This window comes from Anomaloglossus baeobatrachus, chromosome 4 (genome assembly GCF_048569485.1).
Source record: "Anomaloglossus baeobatrachus isolate aAnoBae1 chromosome 4, aAnoBae1.hap1, whole genome shotgun sequence".
Classification (NCBI taxonomy): Eukaryota; Metazoa; Chordata; class Amphibia; order Anura; family Aromobatidae; genus Anomaloglossus; species Anomaloglossus baeobatrachus.
The window spans coordinates 704709254-704733705 of NC_134356.1; the positions used below are offsets into that span (position 1 = coordinate 704709254).

A 24452-nucleotide genomic window follows, 5' to 3' on the forward strand; every position below is an offset into this window, starting at 1 on the left:
GGGCCAGTGAACAGCTCCATCTCTAGAAGTCCTCAGTGATGTTGAGGAGCACAGTGACCGCATCAGAGCAATGCCTCGTTCAGGTGAAATTCCAGTGCCAGTGAACAGCTCCATCTCTAGACGTTCTCAGTGATGTGGAGGAGCACAGTGACCGCATCAGAGCAATGCCTCGTTCAGGTGAAATTCCAGGGCCAGTGAACAGCTCCATCTCTAGAAGTCCTCAGTGATGTTGAGGAGCACAGTGACCGCATCAGACCAATGCCTCGTTCAGCTGAAATTCCAGGGCCAGTGAACAGCTCCATCTCTAGACGTTCTCAGTGATGTGGAGGAGCACAGTGACCGCATCAGAGCAATGCCTCATTCAGCTGAAATTCCAGTGCCAGTGAACAGCGGCCATCTCTAGAAGTCCTCAGTGATGTTGAGGAGCACAGTGACCGCATCAGAGCAATGCCTCGTTCAGCTGAAATTCCAGGGCCAGTGAACAGCGGCCATCTCTAGAAGTCCTCAGTGATGTGGAGGAGCACAGTGACCGCATCAGAGCAATGCCTCATTCAGCTGAAATTCCAGGGCCAGTGAACAGCTCCATCTCTAGACGTTCTCAGTGATGTGGAGGAGCACAGTGACCGCATCAGAGCAATGCCTCGTTCAGCTGAAATTCCAGGGCCAGTGAACAGCTCCATCTCTAGAAGTCCTCAGTGATGTGGAGGAGCACAGTGACCGCATCAGAGCAATGCTTCGTTCAGGTGAAATTCCAGTGCCAGTGAACAGCTCCATCTCTAGACGTTCTCAGTGATGTGGAGGAGCACAGTGACCGCATCAGAGCAATGCCTCGTTCAGGTGAAATTCCAGGGCCAGTGAACAGCGACCATCTCTAGACGTTCTCAGTGATGTGGAGGAGCACAGTGACCGCATCAGAGCAATGCCTCATTCAGCTGAAATTCCAGTGCCAGTGAACAGCTCCATCTCTAGACGTTCTCAGTGATGTGGAGGAGCACAGTGACCGCATCAGAGCAATGCCTCATTCAGCTGAAATTCCAGTGCCAGTGAACAGCTCCATCTCTAGAAGTCCTCAGTGATGTGGAGGAGCACAGTGACCGCATCAGACCAATGCCTCGTTCAGCTGAAATTCCAGGGCCAGTGAACAGCTCCATCTCTAGACGTTCTCAGTGATGTTGAGGAGCACAGTGACCGCATCAGAGCAATGCCTCGTTCAGCTGAAATTCCAGGGCCAGTGAACAGCGGCCATCTCTAGAAGTCCTCAGTGATGTGGAGGAGCACAGTGACCGCATCAGAGCAATGCCTCATTCAGCTGAAATTCCAGTGCCAGTGAACAGCGGCCATCTCTAGAAGTCCTCAGTGATGTTGAGGAGCACAGTGACCGCATCAGAGCAATGCCTCGTTCAGCTGAAATTCCAGGGCCAGTGAACAGCTCCATCTCTAGAAGTCCTCAGTGATGTGGAGGAGCACAGTGACCGCATCAGAGCAATGCCTCGTTCAGCTGAAATTCCAGTGCCAGTGAACAGCTCCATCTCTAGAAGTTCTCAGTGATGTGGAGGAGCACAGTGACCGCATCAGAGCAATGCCTCATTCAGCTGAAATTCCAGTGCCAGTGAACAGCTCCATCTCTAGACGTTCTCAGTGATGTGGAGGAGCACAGTGACCGCATCAGAGCAATGCCTCATTCAGCTGAAATTCCAGTGCCAGTGAACAGCGGCCATCTCTAGAAGTCCTCAGTGATGTTGAGGAGCACAGTGACCGCATCAGAGCAATGCCTCGTTCAGCTGAAATTCCAGGGCCAGTGAACAGCTCCATCTCTAGAAGTCCTCAGTGATGTGGAGGAGCACAGTGACCGCATCAGAGCAATGCCTCGTTCAGCTGAAATTCCAGGGCCAGTGAACAGCTCCATCTCTAGAAGTTCTCAGTGATGTGGAGGAGCACAGTGACCGCATCAGAGCAATGCCTCATTCAGCTGAAATTCCAGTGCCAGTGAACAGCTCCATCTCTAGACGTTCTCAGTGATGTGGAGGAGCACAGTGACCGCATCAGAGCAATGCCTCATTCAGCTGAAATTCCAGTGCCAGTGAACAGCGGCCATCTCTAGAAGTCCTCAGTGATGTTGAGGAGCACAGTGACCGCATCAGAGCAATGCCTCGTTCAGCTGAAATTCCAGGGCCAGTGAACAGCGGCCATCTCTAGAAGTCCTCAGTGATGTGGAGGAGCACAGTGACCGCATCAGAGCAATGCCTCATTCAGCTGAAATTCCAGGGCCAGTGAACAGCTCCATCTCTAGACGTTCTCAGTGATGTGGAGGAGCACAGTGACCGCATCAGAGCAATGCCTCGTTCAGCTGAAATTCCAGGGCCAGTGAACAGCTCCATCTCTAGAAGTCCTCAGTGATGTGGAGGAGCACAGTGACCGCATCAGAGCAATGCTTCGTTCAGGTGAAATTCCAGTGCCAGTGAACAGCTCCATCTCTAGACGTTCTCAGTGATGTGGAGGAGCACAGTGACCGCATCAGAGCAATGCCTCGTTCAGGTGAAATTCCAGGGCCAGTGAACAGCGACCATCTCTAGACGTTCTCAGTGATGTGGAGGAGCACAGTGACCGCATCAGAGCAATGCCTCATTCAGCTGAAATTCCAGTGCCAGTGAACAGCTCCATCTCTAGACGTTCTCAGTGATGTGGAGGAGCACAGTGACCGCATCAGAGCAATGCCTCATTCAGCTGAAATTCCAGTGCCAGTGAACAGCTCCATCTCTAGAAGTCCTCAGTGATGTGGAGGAGCACAGTGACCGCATCAGACCAATGCCTCGTTCAGCTGAAATTCCAGGGCCAGTGAACAGCTCCATCTCTAGACGTTCTCAGTGATGTTGAGGAGCACAGTGACCGCATCAGAGCAATGCCTCGTTCAGCTGAAATTCCAGGGCCAGTGAACAGCGGCCATCTCTAGAAGTCCTCAGTGATGTGGAGGAGCACAGTGACCGCATCAGAGCAATGCCTCATTCAGCTGAAATTCCAGTGCCAGTGAACAGCGGCCATCTCTAGAAGTCCTCAGTGATGTTGAGGAGCACAGTGACCGCATCAGAGCAATGCCTCGTTCAGCTGAAATTCCAGGGCCAGTGAACAGCTCCATCTCTAGAAGTCCTCAGTGATGTGGAGGAGCACAGTGACCGCATCAGAGCAATGCCTCGTTCAGCTGAAATTCCAGTGCCAGTGAACAGCTCCATCTCTAGAAGTTCTCAGTGATGTGGAGGAGCACAGTGACCGCATCAGAGCAATGCCTCATTCAGCTGAAATTCCAGTGCCAGTGAACAGCTCCATCTCTAGACGTTCTCAGTGATGTGGAGGAGCACAGTGACCGCATCAGAGCAATGCCTCATTCAGCTGAAATTCCAGTGCCAGTGAACAGCGGCCATCTCTAGAAGTCCTCAGTGATGTTGAGGAGCACAGTGACCGCATCAGAGCAATGCCTCGTTCAGCTGAAATTCCAGGGCCAGTGAACAGCTCCATCTCTAGAAGTCCTCAGTGATGTGGAGGAGCACAGTGACCGCATCAGAGCAATGCCTCGTTCAGCTGAAATTCCAGGGCCAGTGAACAGCTCCATCTCTAGAAGTTCTCAGTGATGTGGAGGAGCACAGTGACCGCATCAGAGCAATGCCTCATTCAGCTGAAATTCCAGTGCCAGTGAACAGCTCCATCTCTAGACGTTCTCAGTGATGTGGAGGAGCACAGTGACCGCATCAGAGCAATGCCTCATTCAGCTGAAATTCCAGTGCCAGTGAACAGCGGCCATCTCTAGAAGTCCTCAGTGATGTTGAGGAGCACAGTGACCGCATCAGAGCAATGCCTCGTTCAGCTGAAATTCCAGGGCCAGTGAACAGCGACCATCTCTAGAAGTCCTCAGTGATGTTGAGGAGCACAGTGACCGCATCAGAGCAATGCCTCGTTCAGCTGAAATTCCAGGACCAGTGAACAGCGACCATCTCTAGAGGTTATGAGTGATGTTGAGGAGCACAGTGACAGCATCAGAGCAATGCCTCCTTCAGCTGAAATTCCAGGGCCAGTGAACAGCGGCCATCTCTAGAAGTGCTGAGTGATGTTGAGGAGTACAGTGACCGCATCAGACCAATGCCTCGTTCAGCTGAAATTCCAGGGCCAGTGAACAGCGACCATCTCTAGAGGTTCTGAGTGATGTTGAGGAGTACAGTGACCGCATCAGACCAATGCCTCGTTCAGCTGAAATTCCAGGACCAGTGAACAGCGACCATCTCTAGAGGTTCGGAGTGATGTTGAGGAGCACAGTGACAGCATCAGAGCAATGCCTCCTTCAGCTGAAATTCCAGTGCCAGTGAACAGCTCCATCTCTAGAAGTCCTCAGTGATGTTGAGGAGCACAGTGACCGCATCCGACCAATGCCTCGTTCAGCTGAAATTCCAGGGCCAGTGAACAGCGACCATCTCTAGAGGTTCTGAGTGATGTTGAGGAGCACAGTGACAGCATCAGAGCAATGCCTCCTTCAGCTGAAATTCCAGTGCCAGTGAACAGCTCCATCTCTAGAAGTCCTCAGTGATGTTGAGGAGCACAGTGACCACATCAGACCAATGCCTCGTTCAGCTGAAATTCCAGGGCCAGTGAACAGCGACCATCTCTAGAGGTTCTGAGTGATGTTGAGGAGCACAGTGACAGCATCAGAGCAATGCCTCCTTCAGCTGAAATTCCAGTGCCAGTGAACAGCTCCATCTCTAGAAGTCCTCAGTGATGTTGAGGAGCACAGTGACCGCATCAGAGCAATGCCTCGTTCAGCTGAAATTCCAGAGCCAGTGAACAGCGGCCATCTCTAGAAGTCCTCAGTGATGTTGAGGAGCACAGTGACCGCAATGATGCAGAAATTCACAAGGATTCAGTTCGTAAGGGATTTGATCAGCACGAGTTAATGATTTATCATGTGAATTGGGCTTATCGAAAAAAGCTTCAGAATTACCAGCATCAAGGCTGAAGGAGAACAGTGACTTGAACAAGGAGTGAAGGTATCATACTTTCCTACTAGAGAGAGTCCTCAGTGGTTGATACCTTTTAATGGTAACTGAAAAGATGGTAATAATTGCAGCTTTCGAGACTACTCAGGTCTCTTCATCAGGCATGGTATAACACAAAATCTGAAGAGTCACGTATTTATACACAACAGGACTTAGAATAGTGCAGTAAAAAAAAACAAAAAAAAAACGAACAGGTTATATGAAACAGAACTATCTCTATGGCAGGGGGCAAACTGTTGTGGGGCCATAAATACTGCTGCAGTTCAGTGTGAAAGTTTTATTGTCCTCTGATAAGGGTCTGGTCCGGGCTGTGACACGCTCGGATGCTTATTGTCCTCTGATAAGGGTCTGGTCCGGGCTGTGACACGCTCGGATGCTTATTGTCCTCTGATAAGGGTCTGGTCCGGGCTGTGACACGCTCGGATGGTCAGAGGAGCACATCTCTTAACTGATGTAAAAAGACATGAATCCATGAGACACATTCATTCCTTCTCTGAATGTGTCAAAGGTCATCATAAGTTTGTACTCCCATAGTCTCCTATCTCTGTTTAGAATAGTGCAGTAAAAAAAAAAAAAAAATGGGAGACTATGGGAGTACAAACTTATGATGACCTTTGACACATTCAGAGAAGGAATGAATGTGTCTCATGGATTCATGTCTTTTTACATCAGTTAAGAGATGTGCTCCTCTGACCATCCGGGAGCGTCACAGCCCGGACCAGACCCTGATCAGAGGACAATAAAACTTTCACACTGAACTGCAGCAGTATTTATGGCCCCACAACAGTTTGCCCCCTGCCATAGAGATAGTTCTGTTTCATATAACTTGTTGTTTTTTTTTTTTTACTGCACTATTCTAAGTCCTGTTGTGTATAAATATGTGACTCTTCAGATTTTGTGTTATACCATGCCTGATGAAGAGACCTGAGTAGTCTCGAAAGCTTGCAATTATTACCATCTTTTCAGTTACCATTAAAAGGTATCAACCACTGAGGACTCTCTGTTCTTTTAAACTATTTTTTTATCTCTACTGGCTAACACGGTGCAAAGATATATTTTACTTGTACTAGAGAGAGTACATTTTGCAGCACTTTCGGTGACAGCGGTTTTGTGTTTTGCCCTAATATTCCTGGTTTACTACAAGAATTAGGGCTTTCAATGTACAATCCCAATGAATGGCGACTGTTTATCGATAGCTCAAAGCGGAGTCTTCAGTGTGTCCTTCTACACAATGGCCATTTATCTGGTGCCGTCCCTATTGGGCATTCTGTCTCTTCGTGAAGAACATGGAGATGTAAAGAGAGTTATTGAGTTATTGAAATATGACACAATTGGATCATCTGTGTTGTGGAAGCAATGGTTTGCTTCCTTCTTGGTCAGCAGCGTGGGTACACAAAGCACCCCTGCTTTCTCTGTATGTGGGACAGCAGAGCTCGAGAAAAGCATTGGCTGGAGTAGAATTGGCCTCCAAGATCTGGTCTTAAACCCGGAGATCCTCACATTCTACATCAGCCGCTTGTTGTCAGGAAGAATATACTATTCCCACCTCTGCACATAAAACTAGGCCTCATGAAGCCATTTGTAAAAGCATTGCCAGCTGACGGCCACTGTTTTACATCATGTTGGCACGTCCTGGACTGTCCATCAAGGCTGGTGTGTTTGATGGTCCACAAATTCCACAGCTCATCACAGATGAACATTTCACCGGGACTAGGTCAGATCTTGAGACAGAATGCTTGGTTATCATTCAAAGACGTCGTCAAGAACTTTCTTACACGTGCAAGTAATTACAAAGAAATGGTTCAGAAACTATTGGAGAGCTACAAAGCGCTTGGTTGCAGCATGGGTATTAAACTACATTTTCTGCATTGCCATCTCGCCAACCTTCCGGAAAATCTTGGTGCCGTTAGCGATGAGCAAGGGGAACGATTTCACCAAGATCTGAAGGTTATGGAAGCCCGTTACCAGGGTAGATGGGATGTACATATGATGGCTGACTATTGCCGGAGCATCAAACGTGTCCTCAAGTTACACACTGCAGAAAAAGCTAGACATGTACATTCTTACCTTAAATACTTATATATATATATCCTTTGTAAAGAACGGGATTGTCCTCAAGTTACACACTCCAGAAAAAGCTAGACATGTACATTCTTACCTTAAATACTTATATATATATATATATCCTTTGTAAAGAACGGGATTGTCCTCAAGTTACACACTCCAGAAAAAGCTAGACATGTACATTCTTACCTCAAATACTTATATATATATATATATATATCCTTTGTAAAAAACGGGATTGTCCTCAAGTTACACACTGCAGAAAAAGCTAGACATGTACATTCTTACCTCAAATACTTATATATATATATATCCTTTGTAAAAAACGGGATTGTCCTCAAGTTACACACTGCAGAAAAAGCTAGACATGTACATTCTTACCTCAAATACTTATATATATATATATCCTTTGTAAAAAACGGGATTGTCCTCAAGTTACACACTCCAGAAAAAGCTAGACATGTACATTCTTACCTCAAATACTTATATATATATATATCCTTTGTAAAAAACGGGATTGTCCTCAAGTTACACACTCCAGAAAAAGCTAGACATGTACATTCTTACCTTAAATACTTATATATATATATATATATATATATATATCCTTTGTAAAAAACGGGATTGTCCTCAAGTTACACACTCCAGAAAAAGCTAGACATGTACATTCTTACCTCAAATACTTATATATATATATATCCTTTGTAAAAAACGGGATTGTCCTCAAGTTACACACTGCAGAAAAAGCTAGACATGTACATTCTTACCTCAAATACTTATATATATATATATATCCTTTGTAAAAAACGGGATTGTCCTCAAGTTACACACTGCAGAAAAAGCTAGACATGTACATTCTTACCTCAAATACTTATATATATATATCCTTTGTAAAAAACGGGATTGTCCTCAAGTTACACACTGCAGAAAAAGCTAGACATGTACATTCTTACCTCAAATACTTATATATATATATATATCCTTTGTAAAGAACGGGATTGTCCTCAAGTTACACACTCCAGAAAAAGCTAGACATGTACATTCTTACCTTAAATACTTATATATATATATATCCTTTGTAAAGAACGGGATTGTCCTCAAGTTACACACTGCAGAAAAAGCTAGACATGTACATTCTTACCTCAAATACTTATATATATATATATCCTTTGTAAAAAACGGGATTGTCCTCAAGTTACACACTCCAGAAAAAGCTAGACATGTACATTCTTACCTTAAATACTTATATATATATATATATATATATATATCCTTTGTAAAAAAAACATGATAGTGGTAAACATTTGTCATGCCTATTTCTTATATATTTTATTTTTTGTTCATATTTGTACTATTTAAAAAAAACAAACACTTTTTAGGTACAGTAGTTTACATATTTTTGAGAAGACAAAAATCCTATAGTTCAAAACCTTGACGTGAGAGAAAAACTGAGCTCATTTCTGGATTCCGCATCCAAAAATTAAGAACAGTTGTCTGACCTAACTCCCCAGTGTAATGTGTTCACAGGCGGGGGTCGTAGCTGAACACGGGTCAGGTGGAGAGCGAGTGCCAGCTCTTCTGCCAGATTGTGGTGAAGCCATGCTTCTAATAGACCGCTCCTATTCTGCCAGTACATCTCTCCGCTCAGGAGATCACCTTCTTACTAACTACTTATCACATTATGACCTCAATATTCAAGGGGCCCAGAAAGTAAATGTACAATATTGTAGATACCATCTCTTCCAACAAGCCTACAACCTGCAATAGCCCTCAGTCCAGTAGACCACTGCGCAACCAGCTCTGTCCTCACCTATTGTACCATCACCCATTCCCTGTAGACTGTGAGCCCTCGCGGGCAGGGTCCTCTCTCCTCCTATACCAGTCTGTCTTGTACTGTTAATGATTGTTGTACGTATACCCTTTCACTTGTAAAGCGCCATGGAATAAATGGCGCTATAATAATAAATAATAATAATAATAATAATAATACAACAGATATTTCAGTGCTCTTCAGACCCTGCAGAGACCGGAAGCAGCTTCTGTGATTGACGGCAGCTCCCGGATGATGGCGGCCCTTACCTTCATAGGGGAGATATGTGAATGAGAGACGTAGCCATGGACATTCTCTATCTGTGACAAGTTCTTCTCGGACACGTGCACGAGCTCAGGGGCCTTCATGGGGTTGGCCAAGTGGGCCGGGCTGTGCTCCAAAGGGGGGGAATCATCGTCCTGGTACCGGTATTTCTGCAAAAAAGATGGCTGAATAAGTATGAGCTCATAACATGCATTACCATACAATCACCACCGTGATCCATGTACTATCCAACTGCCACCGTGATCCATGTACTATCCAACTGCCACCGTGATCCATGTACTATCCAACTGCCACCGTGATCCATGTACTATCCAACTGCCACCGTGATCCATGTACCATGATGCCACCATGATCCATGTACTATCCAACTGCCACCGTGATCCATGTACCGTGGTGCCACCATGATCTGGATTCCATACAGTCACCACCGTGATCAGTGCACCCTCACAGTCTACAGTCACCACCGTGATCAGTGCACCACACAGTCTACAGTCACCACCGTGCTCCATGTACCACACTGTCTACAGTCACCACCGTGATCCATGTACCACCCAGTCTACAAATAATTGAAAAAAATCCAGCACTCAAAGCATTCAACTGGAATTGTTCAGAAGTCATTGGAACATCTTGCGTAAAGGGTACCCGGAGGTGGAAGAATTTAAATCACCTTTTCTTCCTTGTTTTAGACGACCGTCCAATCTCAGTAATAAATTGGTGAGAGCTGACGTGGGCGCCGGTGTGACTGGACCCGTTCAAACTCATCTTTATACCCAGAGACGCGGCACTTTTCCATGTTTAAATTGTGCCCAATGCAGTAATGTGCTGAAAGGTGATAGAGTTTTGCATCCCTACAGTGGTCGGGGTTATCCAATTAGAGGTTTTTTCACCTGTGAGACATCTTATGTTGTATATGTAGTGAAGTGTCCTTGTGGCCTACTCTATGTGGGCGAAACCACCCAGACTGTTAAGGAACGTATATCACAACATAAATCCACCATTAGGTGTGAGAGATTGACTTTACCTCTTCCATCTCATTTTCATAAACAGGGACATAGTGTTAGTCAATTACGGTTCCAGGTGTTGGAGCAGGTCTTGCCAAATAGAAGAGGAGGTGATAGGGTTAAAAAATTGAAACAAAGGGAGGCGTATTGGATTTTTACTCTTCAGACTTTGGAGCCCAAAGGCCTTAATCGTGATTTCGATACTTCTAGTTTCTTATAGCTTTTCATTCATTTATGCCTACTTATTATTATCTTTTTTAGAGGAGTTGATCACTGATTTGATGATGACCGGTCCCTTTAGGTATTGTCTTATAATCTTCTTCCTGTTTCTTTCTTAACATAATCCTTTTTTCTGTTTTTTCCCTAGTTTTAGTTTTTTCTACGCATTACTAATTTTCCCTTGATCCCTTTTTTCCATAGTCTCTCCTTTCCCTTTCCCCTTCCCCCCCCCCTTCCCTTCCCAATGCCCACTTCCTTTCCCTTCCCTTCCCCCCTTTCCCCCCCCCTCCATTTCCTTATGTATATTCCTCATAGTTTTTCTTTTTTCTCTTTTCTTCTTTTCTTTTTTTCCTTTTTTTACTAGGGTTGATTATAGTTGATAAAAAATTAAAAAATTATTAAATTGATTCTGAATAAATACACCATTCCCTTAATCCTCTTATCTTATTTCTTCTATTTTTTCTTTTATTTGATCTTTTAGGTAATTTGTCTTTAAATTGCCAACCATCTGGTTTATATTTTGCCAACCAGGATCGTCACTTCCGGTTTGCGGACCGGAAGTGACGTCCTGCGGTGAGGAGTGGCTGTCTGAGTATGTCTACAGTTGCCAACCATCAGGATTTACACTTTGCCAACCGGTGACGTCACTTCCGGTTTTCGGACCGGAAGTGACGCTCCGTGACGTCACTTCCGGTTTTCGGACCGGAAGTGACGCTCTGTAACTTGTTAATGAGCTAATTGAGCGGTCTATTTAAATCTGGACATTGGACTGTCAGATTACATTGACTGCAGACCCGGACGGGCAGCTTTTTCCTCTGGTCCAGCTTTTCCATATATTTCTACAGAGCCCTTTCTGGTGAGTGTTCATTACATGGCATTTCTGTGTATTGTCTGTTTTATTAGATTAGAATAGTGTCTCAGTGCTGGTGCTTAGGCTTTTTGTCCTTCTATATTAGCAAGATATACATTTTTTGGATAAATTTTTGGGTTTCCTGTTTGGTTCCCCTTTTGTTGTATAATGGTTCTATTATGTTACATTTTATCTGTATTTCAATTATATCTTTAGGTGGACAGTATATCTGCTAGTGAAGCGGCTCAACTGACAGATTCTTCATTTTTGTCTTTTTGTTGACATTTTTTGTATATCATAGTTTATGGTTCATGCATTATAATGTGGTGAATATTTCTGTCCTTTTTTGTTACCATGATTGTATAATGCCATTATTTCTGTACACTAAAAAAATTTTCATGTATCTTTTTATTGTAGTCTAAACTGATGAAGGTCGGATGACCGAAACGTCTTTAATAATTACACAGAACAATGAATAAAATATAAAACAATTCCAGTTGAATGCTTTGAGTGCTGGATTTTTTTCAATTTTTTGATCTGGGGTGGGACCCTATCCAAGCACCAGCGACTATAGAAGGAGTGCCACATTTCTATATTCCACCCAGTCTACAGTCACCACCATGATCAGTGCACCACACAGTCTACAGTCACCACCGTGATCAGTGCACCACACAGTCTACAATCACCACCGTGCTCCATGTACCACACAGTCTACAATCACCACCGTGATCAGTGCACCACCCAGTCTACAGTCACCACCGTGATCAGTGCACCACACAGTCTACAGTCACCACCGTGATCAGTGCACCACACAGTCTACAGTCACCACCGTGATCAGTGCACCACACAGTCTACAATCACCACCGTGATCAGTGCACCACACAGTCTACAGTCACCACCGTGATCAGTGCACCACACAGTCTACAGTCACCACCATGATCAGTGCACCACACAGTCTACAGTCACCACCATGATCAGTGCACCACACAGTCTACAGTCACCACCGTGATCAGTGCACCACACAGTCTACAGTCACCACCGTGATCAGTGCACCACACAGTCTACAATCACCACCGTGCTCCATGTACCACACAGTCTACAATCACCACCGTGATCAGTGCACCACCCAGTCTACAGTCACCACCGTGATCAGTGCACCACACAGTCTACAGTCACCACCGTGATCAGTGCACCACACAGTCTACAGTCACCACCGTGATCAGTGCACCACACAGTCTACAGTCACCACCGTGATCAGTGCACCACACAGTCTACAGTCACCACCGTGATCAGTGCACCACACAGTCTACAGTCACCACCGTGATCAGTGCACCACACAGTCTACAGTCACCACCATGATCAGTGCACCACACAGTCTACAGTCACCACCGTGATCAGTGCACCACACAGTCTACAGTCACCACCGTGATCAGTGCACCACACAGTCTACAGTCACCACCGTGATCAGTGTACCACACAGTCTACAGTCACTACCGTGATCAGTGCACCACACAGTCTAGTCACCACCATGATCAGTGCACCACACAGTCTACAGTCACCACCGTGATCAGTGCACCACACAGTCTACAGTCACCACCGTGATCAGTGCACCACACAGTCTACAGTCACCACCGTGATCAGTGCACCACACAGTCTACAGTCACCACCGTGATCAGTGCACCACACAGTCTACAGTCACCACCGTGATCAGTGCACCACACAGTCTACAGTCACCACCGTGATCCATGTACCACACAGTCTACAGTCACCACCGTGATCAGTGCACCACACAGTCTACAGTCACCACCGTGATCAGTGCACCACACAGTCTACAGTCACCACCGTGATCCATGTCTTATATAGCCACCATGTTGATTCATGTATCACACAGTTGATAGCCATGTGATCAATATCACTACATAGGATTTCTGGCTGATCGTGTGTATCCTGACATGACTTTCAGCACTGGTAATAAACGGAGTACATTGTAATAAGACATACATCCTGCAGAGGGCGCAAGCAGAGCATATAATGTACAATTCAAGGCTCTGCACACAGGATACAAGACTGACAGTGAGCGTTCCCTTCTTACTACAGCAGCCGCATAGCACAGGCGAGAACCAAGGGGCGAGCGGCGGGGCGAGCTGCAGGGTGAGCGGCGGGGCGAGCTGCAGGGTGAGCGGCGGGGCGAGCTGCAGGGTGAGCGGCGGGGTGAGCTGAAGGGCTCACCACGTCTGCTCTGTGGGACACAACACAACTGGTGTTTTCTCTGCCAACATTTAGGGTCCCGGAGATCCAACAAAGTAATAACCCGTCTATTGTACCCCAGCGTGCAGTTTATGAGCAGTCTCCAGTCATTAATACATTAAGAGACAATTTAAGGATAGGATGTGTTGGCAGTCACAAGGATCTGTCAGTTCTAAGCAGCAGGCCTAGATAAGCCCACCAGGATCTAACCACTGAAGCCCGAAACCTAACATATACTAAAAGAGGCCCTACATCCAAGGTAAACTCATAGAAGACTGACATCCAGGATCTACTCAAAGGTAGACATCCAGGACCTACTGATAGAAACCCAACCTTCAAGATCAACTCATAGAGGCCCTACATCCAAGATGGACTCATAGAAGATAGACATCCATGATCGACGCAGAGGCCCGACATAAAACATCTACTCAAAGGCCAAACATCCAAGATCTTCTCATAAAAGACTGACATACAGAATCTACTGATAGAAACCCTACATCAATGATCAACTCAGAGGCCCTACATTCAAGATGTACTCATAGAAGATCAACATCCAGGATCAACGCAGAGGCCCTACAGCCAAGATCTACTCATAGAAGATGGACATCCAGGATCGTCGCAGAGGCCCGGCCTACAAGATCTACTCAAAGAAGATGGGCATCCAGGATCGAAGCAAAAGGCCCAGCTTACAAGATCTACTCAAAACGGCCTGACAGCCAGGATCTACTGATAGAAACCCAACACAAAGTACCATTTCATAGAGGCCCTACATCCAAGATGTACTCATTGAAGACGGACATCCAGGATCGACGCACTGGCCAGACTTACAAGATCTACTCATAATGGCCTGAAATACAGGATCAACTCAGAGGCCCTATATCCAGGACCTACTGCTAGACACTCAGGATCGACTCATATAGGCCCTACATCCAGGATCTATAAATAGAAGACTGACATCTAGGATCTATGCATAATGGCCTGAAATCCAGGGTCTACTAAGAGGCCCTACTGCTAGATACTCAACATCCAGGATCGACTCATAATAGGCCCTACAGCCAAGATCTACTCATAAAGCTCTGATATCAGGATCTACTCATTGAGGCCATAGATCTAAGATTGACTCATAGAATACTGACAGCCAGGATCAACTCATAAACGCCTAAAATCCAGGATCTACTCAGAGACCCTACATCCAGGTCTTCTCATAGCAAATTGGCACCCTTTATCTATTCATAAAGACCAGACACCTAGGATCTGCTCAGAGGCCCGACATCTAGGATCTACTCATAGAAACCCTACCCACCTTGATTTACTCATAGAAGCTCGATACTCATTATATATTCATAGAAGCCAAACACCAAGGATCTACTTCTAGAAGACAGACACCCAGAATGGACTCTCAGAAGAGTGATATCCAGGATTAACTCACAGACCCAATATTCAGGATCAACTAAGAGGCTCGATATCCAGGATCTACTTACAGAAGAACACCCAGGATGTACTCAGAGGCCTGAAATCCAGAATCTATTCATAGAGGCCAGACATACAAAATCTAATCATAAAGATATGACATCCAGAATATACTCAAAGGCCCAACACCTAGAATCTACTTATAGAAGACAGACACCTAGGATCTAGCTGTAGAGGCTCATCATTCAGGATCTACTCATAGACCACAGACATCCATTTTCCAGACATCCAGGATCTACTAAAAAAAAAAAAAAAAAAAACATCCAGGATCTAATCATCGAGTCCCAGCATTCAGGATCTACTCCTACAGGCCTGACATTCAGGATCTACTCGTAGAACACCAACACCCATGATGAATTTATAGAGGATCAACATCTAGGATCTACTCATAGAGGCCTCACACCCAGGATGTTTTCAGATTTAGAGCCATTATTTTTCCATATTAGACCAGATCATCTACAGCTAATGAATCAGTGCCAGGGAGTGTAGGTAACCCAGAAGAGAGCGGGACATCCTTCCACGGTGTCCAGAAGAATCACTTAAAGAACCACTTCAATCAACGTATTTATCCTACTAACATATTGCAGTCATTATATCATATAGCATTACGCAGTTACAATTTCTCATTTTGCCCTTGTACCCAGTTAATGCCTCTTTTTTCCATTAGGTCTATGACATCACGTGATTAAATACAGATGAAATTAATCCATCTACACGCTATGTAGAGACAGGAAGTCTTTCCCCATGAGTCATCATTAGAACAACATGTTTAGTTACATACGGTAGATTTGTAGTTTTAATGATGACTCATGAGGAAGAGAGACTTCCTGTTTCTACATAGAACTTAGACGGATTCATCTCATTTGTATTTAGTCATGTGAGGTCATAGACCTACTGGAAAATAGAAGCATTAACTGGGTAGAAGGGCAAAATGAGAAATTATAAGTGCACAGTGCTATATAATAGGATGACCGTTTCTAACAAATCAATATTTGATATAGAGCTGGTTAATCAAAACCTGATGCATTGCTAAACTAGATGTGTAATACAAAGCTGATAAATAGATGTCAGAGGCAGAGGCATACATCGAGACACGAAACAGAGGAGCTAAATTCCTGTACTGTAAGACATATGGCTGGTGGACAGATCCCAGCTAGGGATCTGATCAATCCCGGGTACATACCTGACACTGCTACACTGGGGCACCAGCAGAGAGGCTCAGGCAGTGGACAGAAATAGTCCTGGGTGGAGTCTTCCAGCGGTGTCTCCAGCATGGGGTGTCCTGCTACACTGGCGCACCAGCATTCTGACGACAGGCTCGGCCAGCGGACAAGAATAGTCGTGCGCGGAGGCCTGCAGCATGGGGCGTCCTCCAGCATGGGGCGTCCTCCAGCATGGGGCGTCCTCCAGCATGGGGCGTCCTCCAGCATGGGGCGTCCTCCAGCATGGGGCGTCCTCCAGCATGGGGCGTCCTCCAGCATGGGGCGTCCTCCAGCATGGGGCGTCCTGCTACACTGGAGCACCAGCATTCTGACGACAGGCTCGGGCATCGGACAAGAATAGTCCTGCACGGAGGCCTGCAGCATGGGGCGTCCTCCAGCATGGGGCGTCCTCCAGCATGGGGCACTAGCATTCTGCCGAGAGGCTCAGGCAATGGACATTCATATTCTGGAGATGTCTTCTTGCTTTAGTCACCTGCTTTTCTCTCCATTAACTATGTTCTTTATCTTTATGGGAGTCGTGCAATATTGACTGTGTGGTCCAAGAATAGTCCTGCACGTAGACTTCCGTCGGTGCCTCCAGCATGGCGCGTCCTGCCCTTATAGTTAGCATTATCAGGGCCTAAGAACCCTCTTTGCTAGCACCTGTTTTTTCTAGTTTCCGTGTGCTCACCATCTTTTCACGAAGATTTCCCTTATAGATGACAGCAATGAAGCAGAAGGTGGGGAAGACCTCCTCTGGACGCCATGGACAGGCGCCATCAGTGAGCAGAGTGGGTTCAGCCGCTAGATGGATTCTGTCATTTGTTTTCACGTTCTTTCATTTTCTAATTGCTAGAACCTGAGGATAATTTCTAGAACTTTCCTGAAAGTTGCTGGTTGCCAGGGAAATAGGGGTGTTCTGTGCGTGGTGGTACCAGCTCTTAATATATAACAAGAGGAGGAGAGAAGAGGAAAGCCTGAGAAAGACAGGAGGGCGACAGAGAAAGCAGCAGACGGAGCTTCCTCCACTCCTCCTGGACCATGCACTATCCACAGAGCCGCCATCTGAGAGGGCAGCACAGATTCAGCGCTCGTGTCATCTGAAGCCATGAGGAGAATCACAGGAAACGGTCAGATGTTCTGTACTGTATGAGCTTCTCATGACCATCACCATCCCCAAAAGATCATCTGTGTGTCCACCAAGAACACCTCCTGACCTCCGCTGACATCACCCGACCTCCACCATGAACATCTCCTGACCTCCACCGGCACCAGCTGACCTATACCATGAACATCACCTGACCTCCACCATGAACACCTTCTGACCTCCGCTGACACCACCTGACCTCCACCATGAACATCTCCTGACCTCCACCGGCACCTCCTGACCTTCCCCATGAATACCACCTCACCTCCATCGACACCACCTGAACTATGCAGACACCTCCTGACTTCGACCATGAGAACCTCCTGACCTCTGCTGATACCTGCTGAACTATTCCTGGCCTCCTCCATGAGCACCACATGGCCTCCTCCTGATAAGGGGGACATAGTTTACAGCGATACAATCCAAGTTATGCATCTACACCTTAAATCCGTCTGCATCCAAGTCATGAGTCATTTTGTCACGCGTGCTATGCCATTCATACGCAGACCAGTAAGAGATATACACTGACATAGGTAGAACATATGACTACTTTAATTACGGAAGTTCACATACATTTAAAGAAATCAGTTGGCTAGGAGCCAAGAATACGTTACACGTCTCCTATTGGGTAAACTGTAAGACAGCTTATTCTGCGATATATACATATATATATATATATATATATATATATATACACATATATATATATATACATACACATACACACACACATTATATATATATATATATATATATATATATATATATATATATATATATATATATATATATATATATATATATTTCATCATTTTAAATTAAACTAAGTCAGCATGATTCACTTATCACAGGAAAATACCAGAATGTCTTGTGAGTCTTATGATGACAGTTCAAGCACCATCTTAAGTCTTCTTTTAGGATATCTTCATATAATTCTTAATACTCCTAACAGTTCATAACGATACCCATAACACTTCATAAGCACCCCGTGGCCTCCTCCATAAGCACCTCCTGAAATCCGCCACCACCACCTCGTGAACTCCGCCAGAACCTTCTGACCATCGCCAGAACCTCATGACCTCCACGAGCACTTCCTGATTTCCATGAGCTTTTCCTGACTTCCCCGAGCACCTGCTGACCTCAAAGAGCAGAGCCTACCCTCCATAAGCAGCACATGAGCTACAAATGCAGTTTACAACCTATATACACACCTGCTGATCTTCACAGACCACTTCTACTCTTGGTGAACACAAAGGGCACCTACTGTCCTCTCTAAACAGAGCCTCACCTCAAAGAGCCTCACGCACAACCGATCATCTTAATCCATTCCCGACCTTTATCATTAACTTCCTTTAAACCATTATCATCCCTTGACCATTAGGAACATTGTCAGGCCATGAAGCTTCACTAGCCTTTCTGAACCAATCATCTTAAACCAAATTGTTAGTCTTGAGATTTATGACCACCATGATCATCCTTTGGCCTCCATGATTATCACTCAAACTCCGCGATCATCCCCTACCCTCTCTATCCACCCCCTGATCTCTATGACCATCTTCTGACCACTAAGACCACCCCCTGGCCTCTAAAATAATCCTGATCTCTGAGATCATCATCTGACAAATAAAACCGCCATTTGCTCTTTATAATCATCCCCCGACTTCTGTGATCATCTTCTGACCTAGAAGACCATCCTCTGCCCTCTATAATCACCCCTTGAAAAGTCACAAAACATTATAAATGCTTCTGCTCCTCATGAACATCTCATGATCGTGTCCAATACAAAAAGCACATGAACGCTCATACGCTACATGCAACCCTACACCACCATTTCCAAGAGATCTTCTTCGATAAATCACTTGTAACAATAAGAATTTAGTTTTTCTCCATAAAGTGGAACAGTCTCGGCTGCTAGCGGCTGACAATAATCTACACTGAACGGTGGACTTGGCTTGTGTGACCACGTGCACTCAGACCATTAGATGGATGTAGGACATACTAAACACAGTGTTGAGCAATGGGCGCCATACTAAGGAAAACTCAGCACTGGAAACAAATGGCAAACATATGATCTGCACAATGTATACAATCTAATGTTGGGGTGAGAACTTCTTAATAATACAAGTCTGAAAATGGAGATCTGTATGAGAACATTGGGGAACGGAAGGGGTTTAGGCCCAAAGAACATCCATTCCTTCACTGTAGTCCAAAATCAGAAGAAAGCCGCAAAAGATCTTACATTATGATAAGGCGCTTCCTTCACATTTCATGTCAGGAGATGAAAGGCTATACATGGAGAAATCCTCAATATGGAACTTCACCAAAGAATAATGAGTCAGGATCAAGAATATGAGACCCGGCTTGGCGTTGCCATTGATCCCTCAAACATCCTTCCACAACCCCCACTCGATCTACCAAGTCCCCCTCTACATCCACTACCCAGTCCCTCAGAAATCCTTCCACGTCCACTACTCAAGTCAGCAGATATCCCTTCACATCAACCACTCAATGCCTCACATTTCCCTCCACTGTTCGATCCCTCAGACCTCCCTCCAAAGCCCCTGTTCAATATTTAACTCTCAAGAGCCATTGGATCAAATACTTAATTAAGCTTGAGACGTAGGGGATTGTGGGAAATCACGGATGAAACGTATTATTTCACCTTACATAGTTTGTTTAGATACATAGACGTGACACAGATCTAAAGATGGCCGACATTTCCGGTTCTCCACACCCTGCCCTGGTATGCAAGGAATGTGCAGATGTAAGTAAATTCGCCATATCTGGAAAAGACACACTGGCCAACCTAGAGGACCATCCCACTGATGACACAATGAACCAACCCATTGATGACCTCACAGACCAACCCACTGACCGGCCACGGATCAGCCCATGGATGAACCCATTGACCAACCCACTGACTAATGAACACATATAAGCACGCCCACTGTAGCGCCAACTATGCCCCTTTTCCTAGTTTATATAAGTCTATTTACTGTTGGAATAAAGCTCTTGGTGCCATTCTCTGTTCAAGGAGAGACTTCATATCTGACCCTTTGGTGTAATTCTTTGAAGCAGCAGGCAACGGCTGAACATTTCCAAGTGTTCACCCTAATAACTCCGCATCCATTACTCTGTCCCCCAGAACTCCTTCCACATCCACTAATCGGCATCTCAGGTCTCCTTCTACACTTAGTTCCTCAGACCTACCTAAGCATCCGCCCTCAAATCCTCAGATATCTCCACAACTTAATTCCACACATATCCTTTCCCTACTTGATCCCTCAGCTATCTCCCCAAACCACTATTTGATCCTTCAGATATCATTTCACATCTACTACTCGGTCCCTCACAAATCCCTTCTGTTCCACTATGTGAGCCCTCATATGTACCTCCACTCGATCTCTCAAAAATCCCTCCAAATCCATTACTAGGTCATCAGCTATGTCTCTGTGGCGCCGTGTGCCTGAGTCGCCACAGATAGTACCCAAATGTGTATTTCCATATGTATAACATGTGTTGTCAGCTTTAATGAGATTTGGTTTTCTTTGTTGTTCACCACAAACTCACATTTGCCCACACTCCCAACTGAGTGTGCACCGTAGAAGGAGAAAGGAGAGGAGCTCAGGTCTGAGGTATATTCAGTCAGAGTTGGCGTGAACGCTAAGGTGGACGTGTGAGGTGAAGTGAGGAGTGTAATATGGAGAGGGTCCTGTCCTGTGGTAACTGTTAAAACCTCTGGAGGGGCAGCTACACATTGGCAGGGTACCAGTTCCTAGGCCACCAGGACTTTCAAGGTCAGTGGCAAACTGAGACATTACTATTAGACTTTTGATAAGGAGCAGTGAATTGCCTGGGAGCTCAGTGACACATTTGAGCCTGGAAACCTCTAGAAGAAATAGTGAGTTTTTCTTCAGGATTTGAGTCGCCGCTTGCTGGAAGGGATTAAAGATCCAGATTGTTCTTGTCTTGAAAATCCCTGGATTTCAGGACACCTATTCCCAGGTAGGGAAGTAGCGGCAGGAGGAACCAAACTCTCATTGGGGAAGGAAGAACCCACATTATTGTTAATGCAGTGAGAAATGTTCTGGAAGGTTCTGCAGCACTCCAGTAAGAGGTAATAGCTCCCTGTCCTGTCTCTGGCCGTATTATCCTCTGCTGCGCCATCCCTACCTCACCATCCACAGGAACCAGCCCTAGTTGGGGGGTGAAGGGACAAACCCTCTGGCACTGCGCATCACCATAACGCCTGGGGACCTCCAGCAGTGCCAGCCATACCACAGCCGAACATCCCAACTGGCAGCACTAACTTTACTTCATTATTTCTCTCTTCCCCTTTTTAAATATTTTTAAACCCCATCACAAAAGCCTGTTGCTCGCGCCCGGTACGGCCGTATCGCCTCTCAGGCCCACCACAGTGACATCAGAGGTCTATCGGGGGTGGCACACCTCCACAGCCATTACTCGATCCCCAACATACCCCTGCACATCCATTGCTAAACCCCTCAGTTTCCACTACTAGTCCCTCAGAATATCTTCCAAAACCACTACTCGATCCCTCAGAATATCTTCCAAAACCACAACTCGATCCCTCAGAAATCTCTCCACATCCATTACTTGATCCCCCAGATATCAGTTCACATCCAATAATCAATCCGTCAGATATCCAATGTTATCCACTACTTGATCCCTCACATATCCACACACATCTCAATAGACAAGAAAACATTAATGGTTCCAGTGTGCATATAAATTACAACCTACAAAAACAAGACTGAAACATATTGTAGAAGCAATCATTTTTATTTGAAAAAAAAACAAACATTTTTTTTAATTTTTGGAATAAGAACAAGAGGGTAAAGGGGCAGTTCATTGTCTTTGCCCTTTTACCCTCTTGTTCTTATTCCAAATTTTTTTAAAAAAAATGTATTTTTTTTTTTTCAATAATAAAATTTATTGCTTCTACAATATGCGTTTCAGTCTTGTTTTTGTAGGTTGTTATATATCCATCCACATCGACTACCTGATCCCTCACATATCCATCCACTACTTGGACCCTGAAATTCACAAAACTCCACTATTTGAACTTTCAGATGTCCCTCAACAGCCACCGCTCCTCCATCTGTCAGATATTGCTGCACAGCTACTACTGAGCCCCTCAGAAACTCTCCAAAATCCATTATTAGGCCCTCAAAAATACCTTCACATCCACTACTAGATCCCTAAAATATACCTTCACATTCACCGCTTAATTTCTCACATATTTGTCTACTACTCGATCCCTCAGGTATCCCTCCACATTCACCACTCGATACCCCTACAGGGTTCCTCAAAAATACCTCCATATCTACTATTTCATCCCTCAGATATCACTCCATATCCACTACCCTCAGATATCACTCCATATCCACTACCCTCAGATATCACTCCATATCCACTACCCTCAGATATCACTCCATATCAACTACCCTCAGATATCACTCCATATCCACTACCCTCAGATATCACTCCATATCCACTACCCTCAGATATCACTCCATATCCACTACCCTCAGATATCACTCCATATCCACTACCCTCAGATATCACTCCATATCCACTACCCTCAGATATCACTCCATATCCACTACCCTCAGATATCACTCCATATCCACTACCCTCAGATATCACTCCATATCCACTACCCTCAGATATCACTCCATATCCACTACCCTCAGATATCACTCCATATCCACTACCCTCAGATATCACTCCATATCCACTACCCTCAGATATCACTCCATATCCACTACCCTCAGATATCACTCCATATCCACTACCCTCAGATATCACTCCATATCCACTACCCTCAGATATCACTCCATATCCACTACCCTCAGATATCACTCCATATCCACTACCCTCAGATATCACTCCATATCCACTACCCTCAGATATCACTCCATATCCACTACCCTCAGATATCACTCCATATCCACTACCCTCAGATATCACTCCATATCCACTACCCTCAGATATCACTCCATATCCACTACCCTCAGATATCACTCCATATCCACTACCCTCAGATATCACTCCATATCCACTACCCTCAGATATCACTCCATATCCACTACCCTCAGATATCACTCCATATCCACTACCCTCAGATATCACTCCATATCCACTACCCTCAGATATCACTCCATATCCACTACCCTCAGATATCACTCCATATCCACTACCCTCAGATATCACTCCATATCCACTACCCTCAGATATCACTCCATATCCACTACCCTCAGATATCACTCCATATCCACTACCCTCAGATATCACTCCATATCCACTACCCTCAGATATCACTCCATATCCACTACCCTCAGATATCACTCCATATCCACTACCCTCAGATATCACTCCATATCCACTACCCTCAGATATCACTCCATATCCACTACCCTCAGATATCACTCCATATCCACTACCCTCAGATATCACTCCATATCCACTACCCTCAGATATCACTCCATATCCACTACGCCGTTCCTCAAATATCCCTCCACATCCACTATTTAAGCCATCAGGTAGGACTCCATATCCAGTAATTGATCCCTATGAAATCCCTCTACATCCACCAATCAATTCCCCATGTATCACTCCACTTTACGATTATTCAGATATCCCTTGTTATCCACTGATAATAAGGATATTTAATATGAGTGATACAGGGTGTGGATATTTAATGTGAATGATGAGAGAGGCACGGGGTATGAATATTTAATATGAGTGACAAGAGATACGAGGTGTGGAAATCTAATGTAAGTGATAAAAGGCACAGGGTGCGGATATTTAATGCGAGAAGAATTAGATATGGGGTGAAGTCATTTAATGCAAATGATAAGAGGGATACGGGGTATGGATATTTAAATTGAGTGATGAGGATATGGGGATATTTAATGTGAGTGATAATAGGAACATGGGGTGTAGATATCCCATGTAAGTGATAAGAAATCACTAAATTATAAGAGGGATATGGGGTGCGAATATTTAATGTGAGTGATAAGAATTATGCGGGGTGCAGATATTTATTCTGAGTGATAAGAAGGATGCGGGTGCAGATATTTAATGTAAGTGAGAAG

At 45.1% G+C, this 24452-nt stretch overlaps 1 protein-coding gene across 1 annotated transcript in view; it reads right to left on the reverse strand.

Annotated features, from left to right (window-relative positions):
• Positions 1-24452, reverse strand: part of DLG4 (discs large MAGUK scaffold protein 4) — a 178137-nt gene that overhangs the window by 151371 nt on the left and 2314 nt on the right. The window contains exon 2 of the mRNA XM_075346764.1: positions 9180-9344. Coding sequence (XP_075202879.1) covers positions 9180-9344 — 165 coding nt within the window. The remainder of the gene's footprint in view (positions 1-9179; positions 9345-24452) is intronic.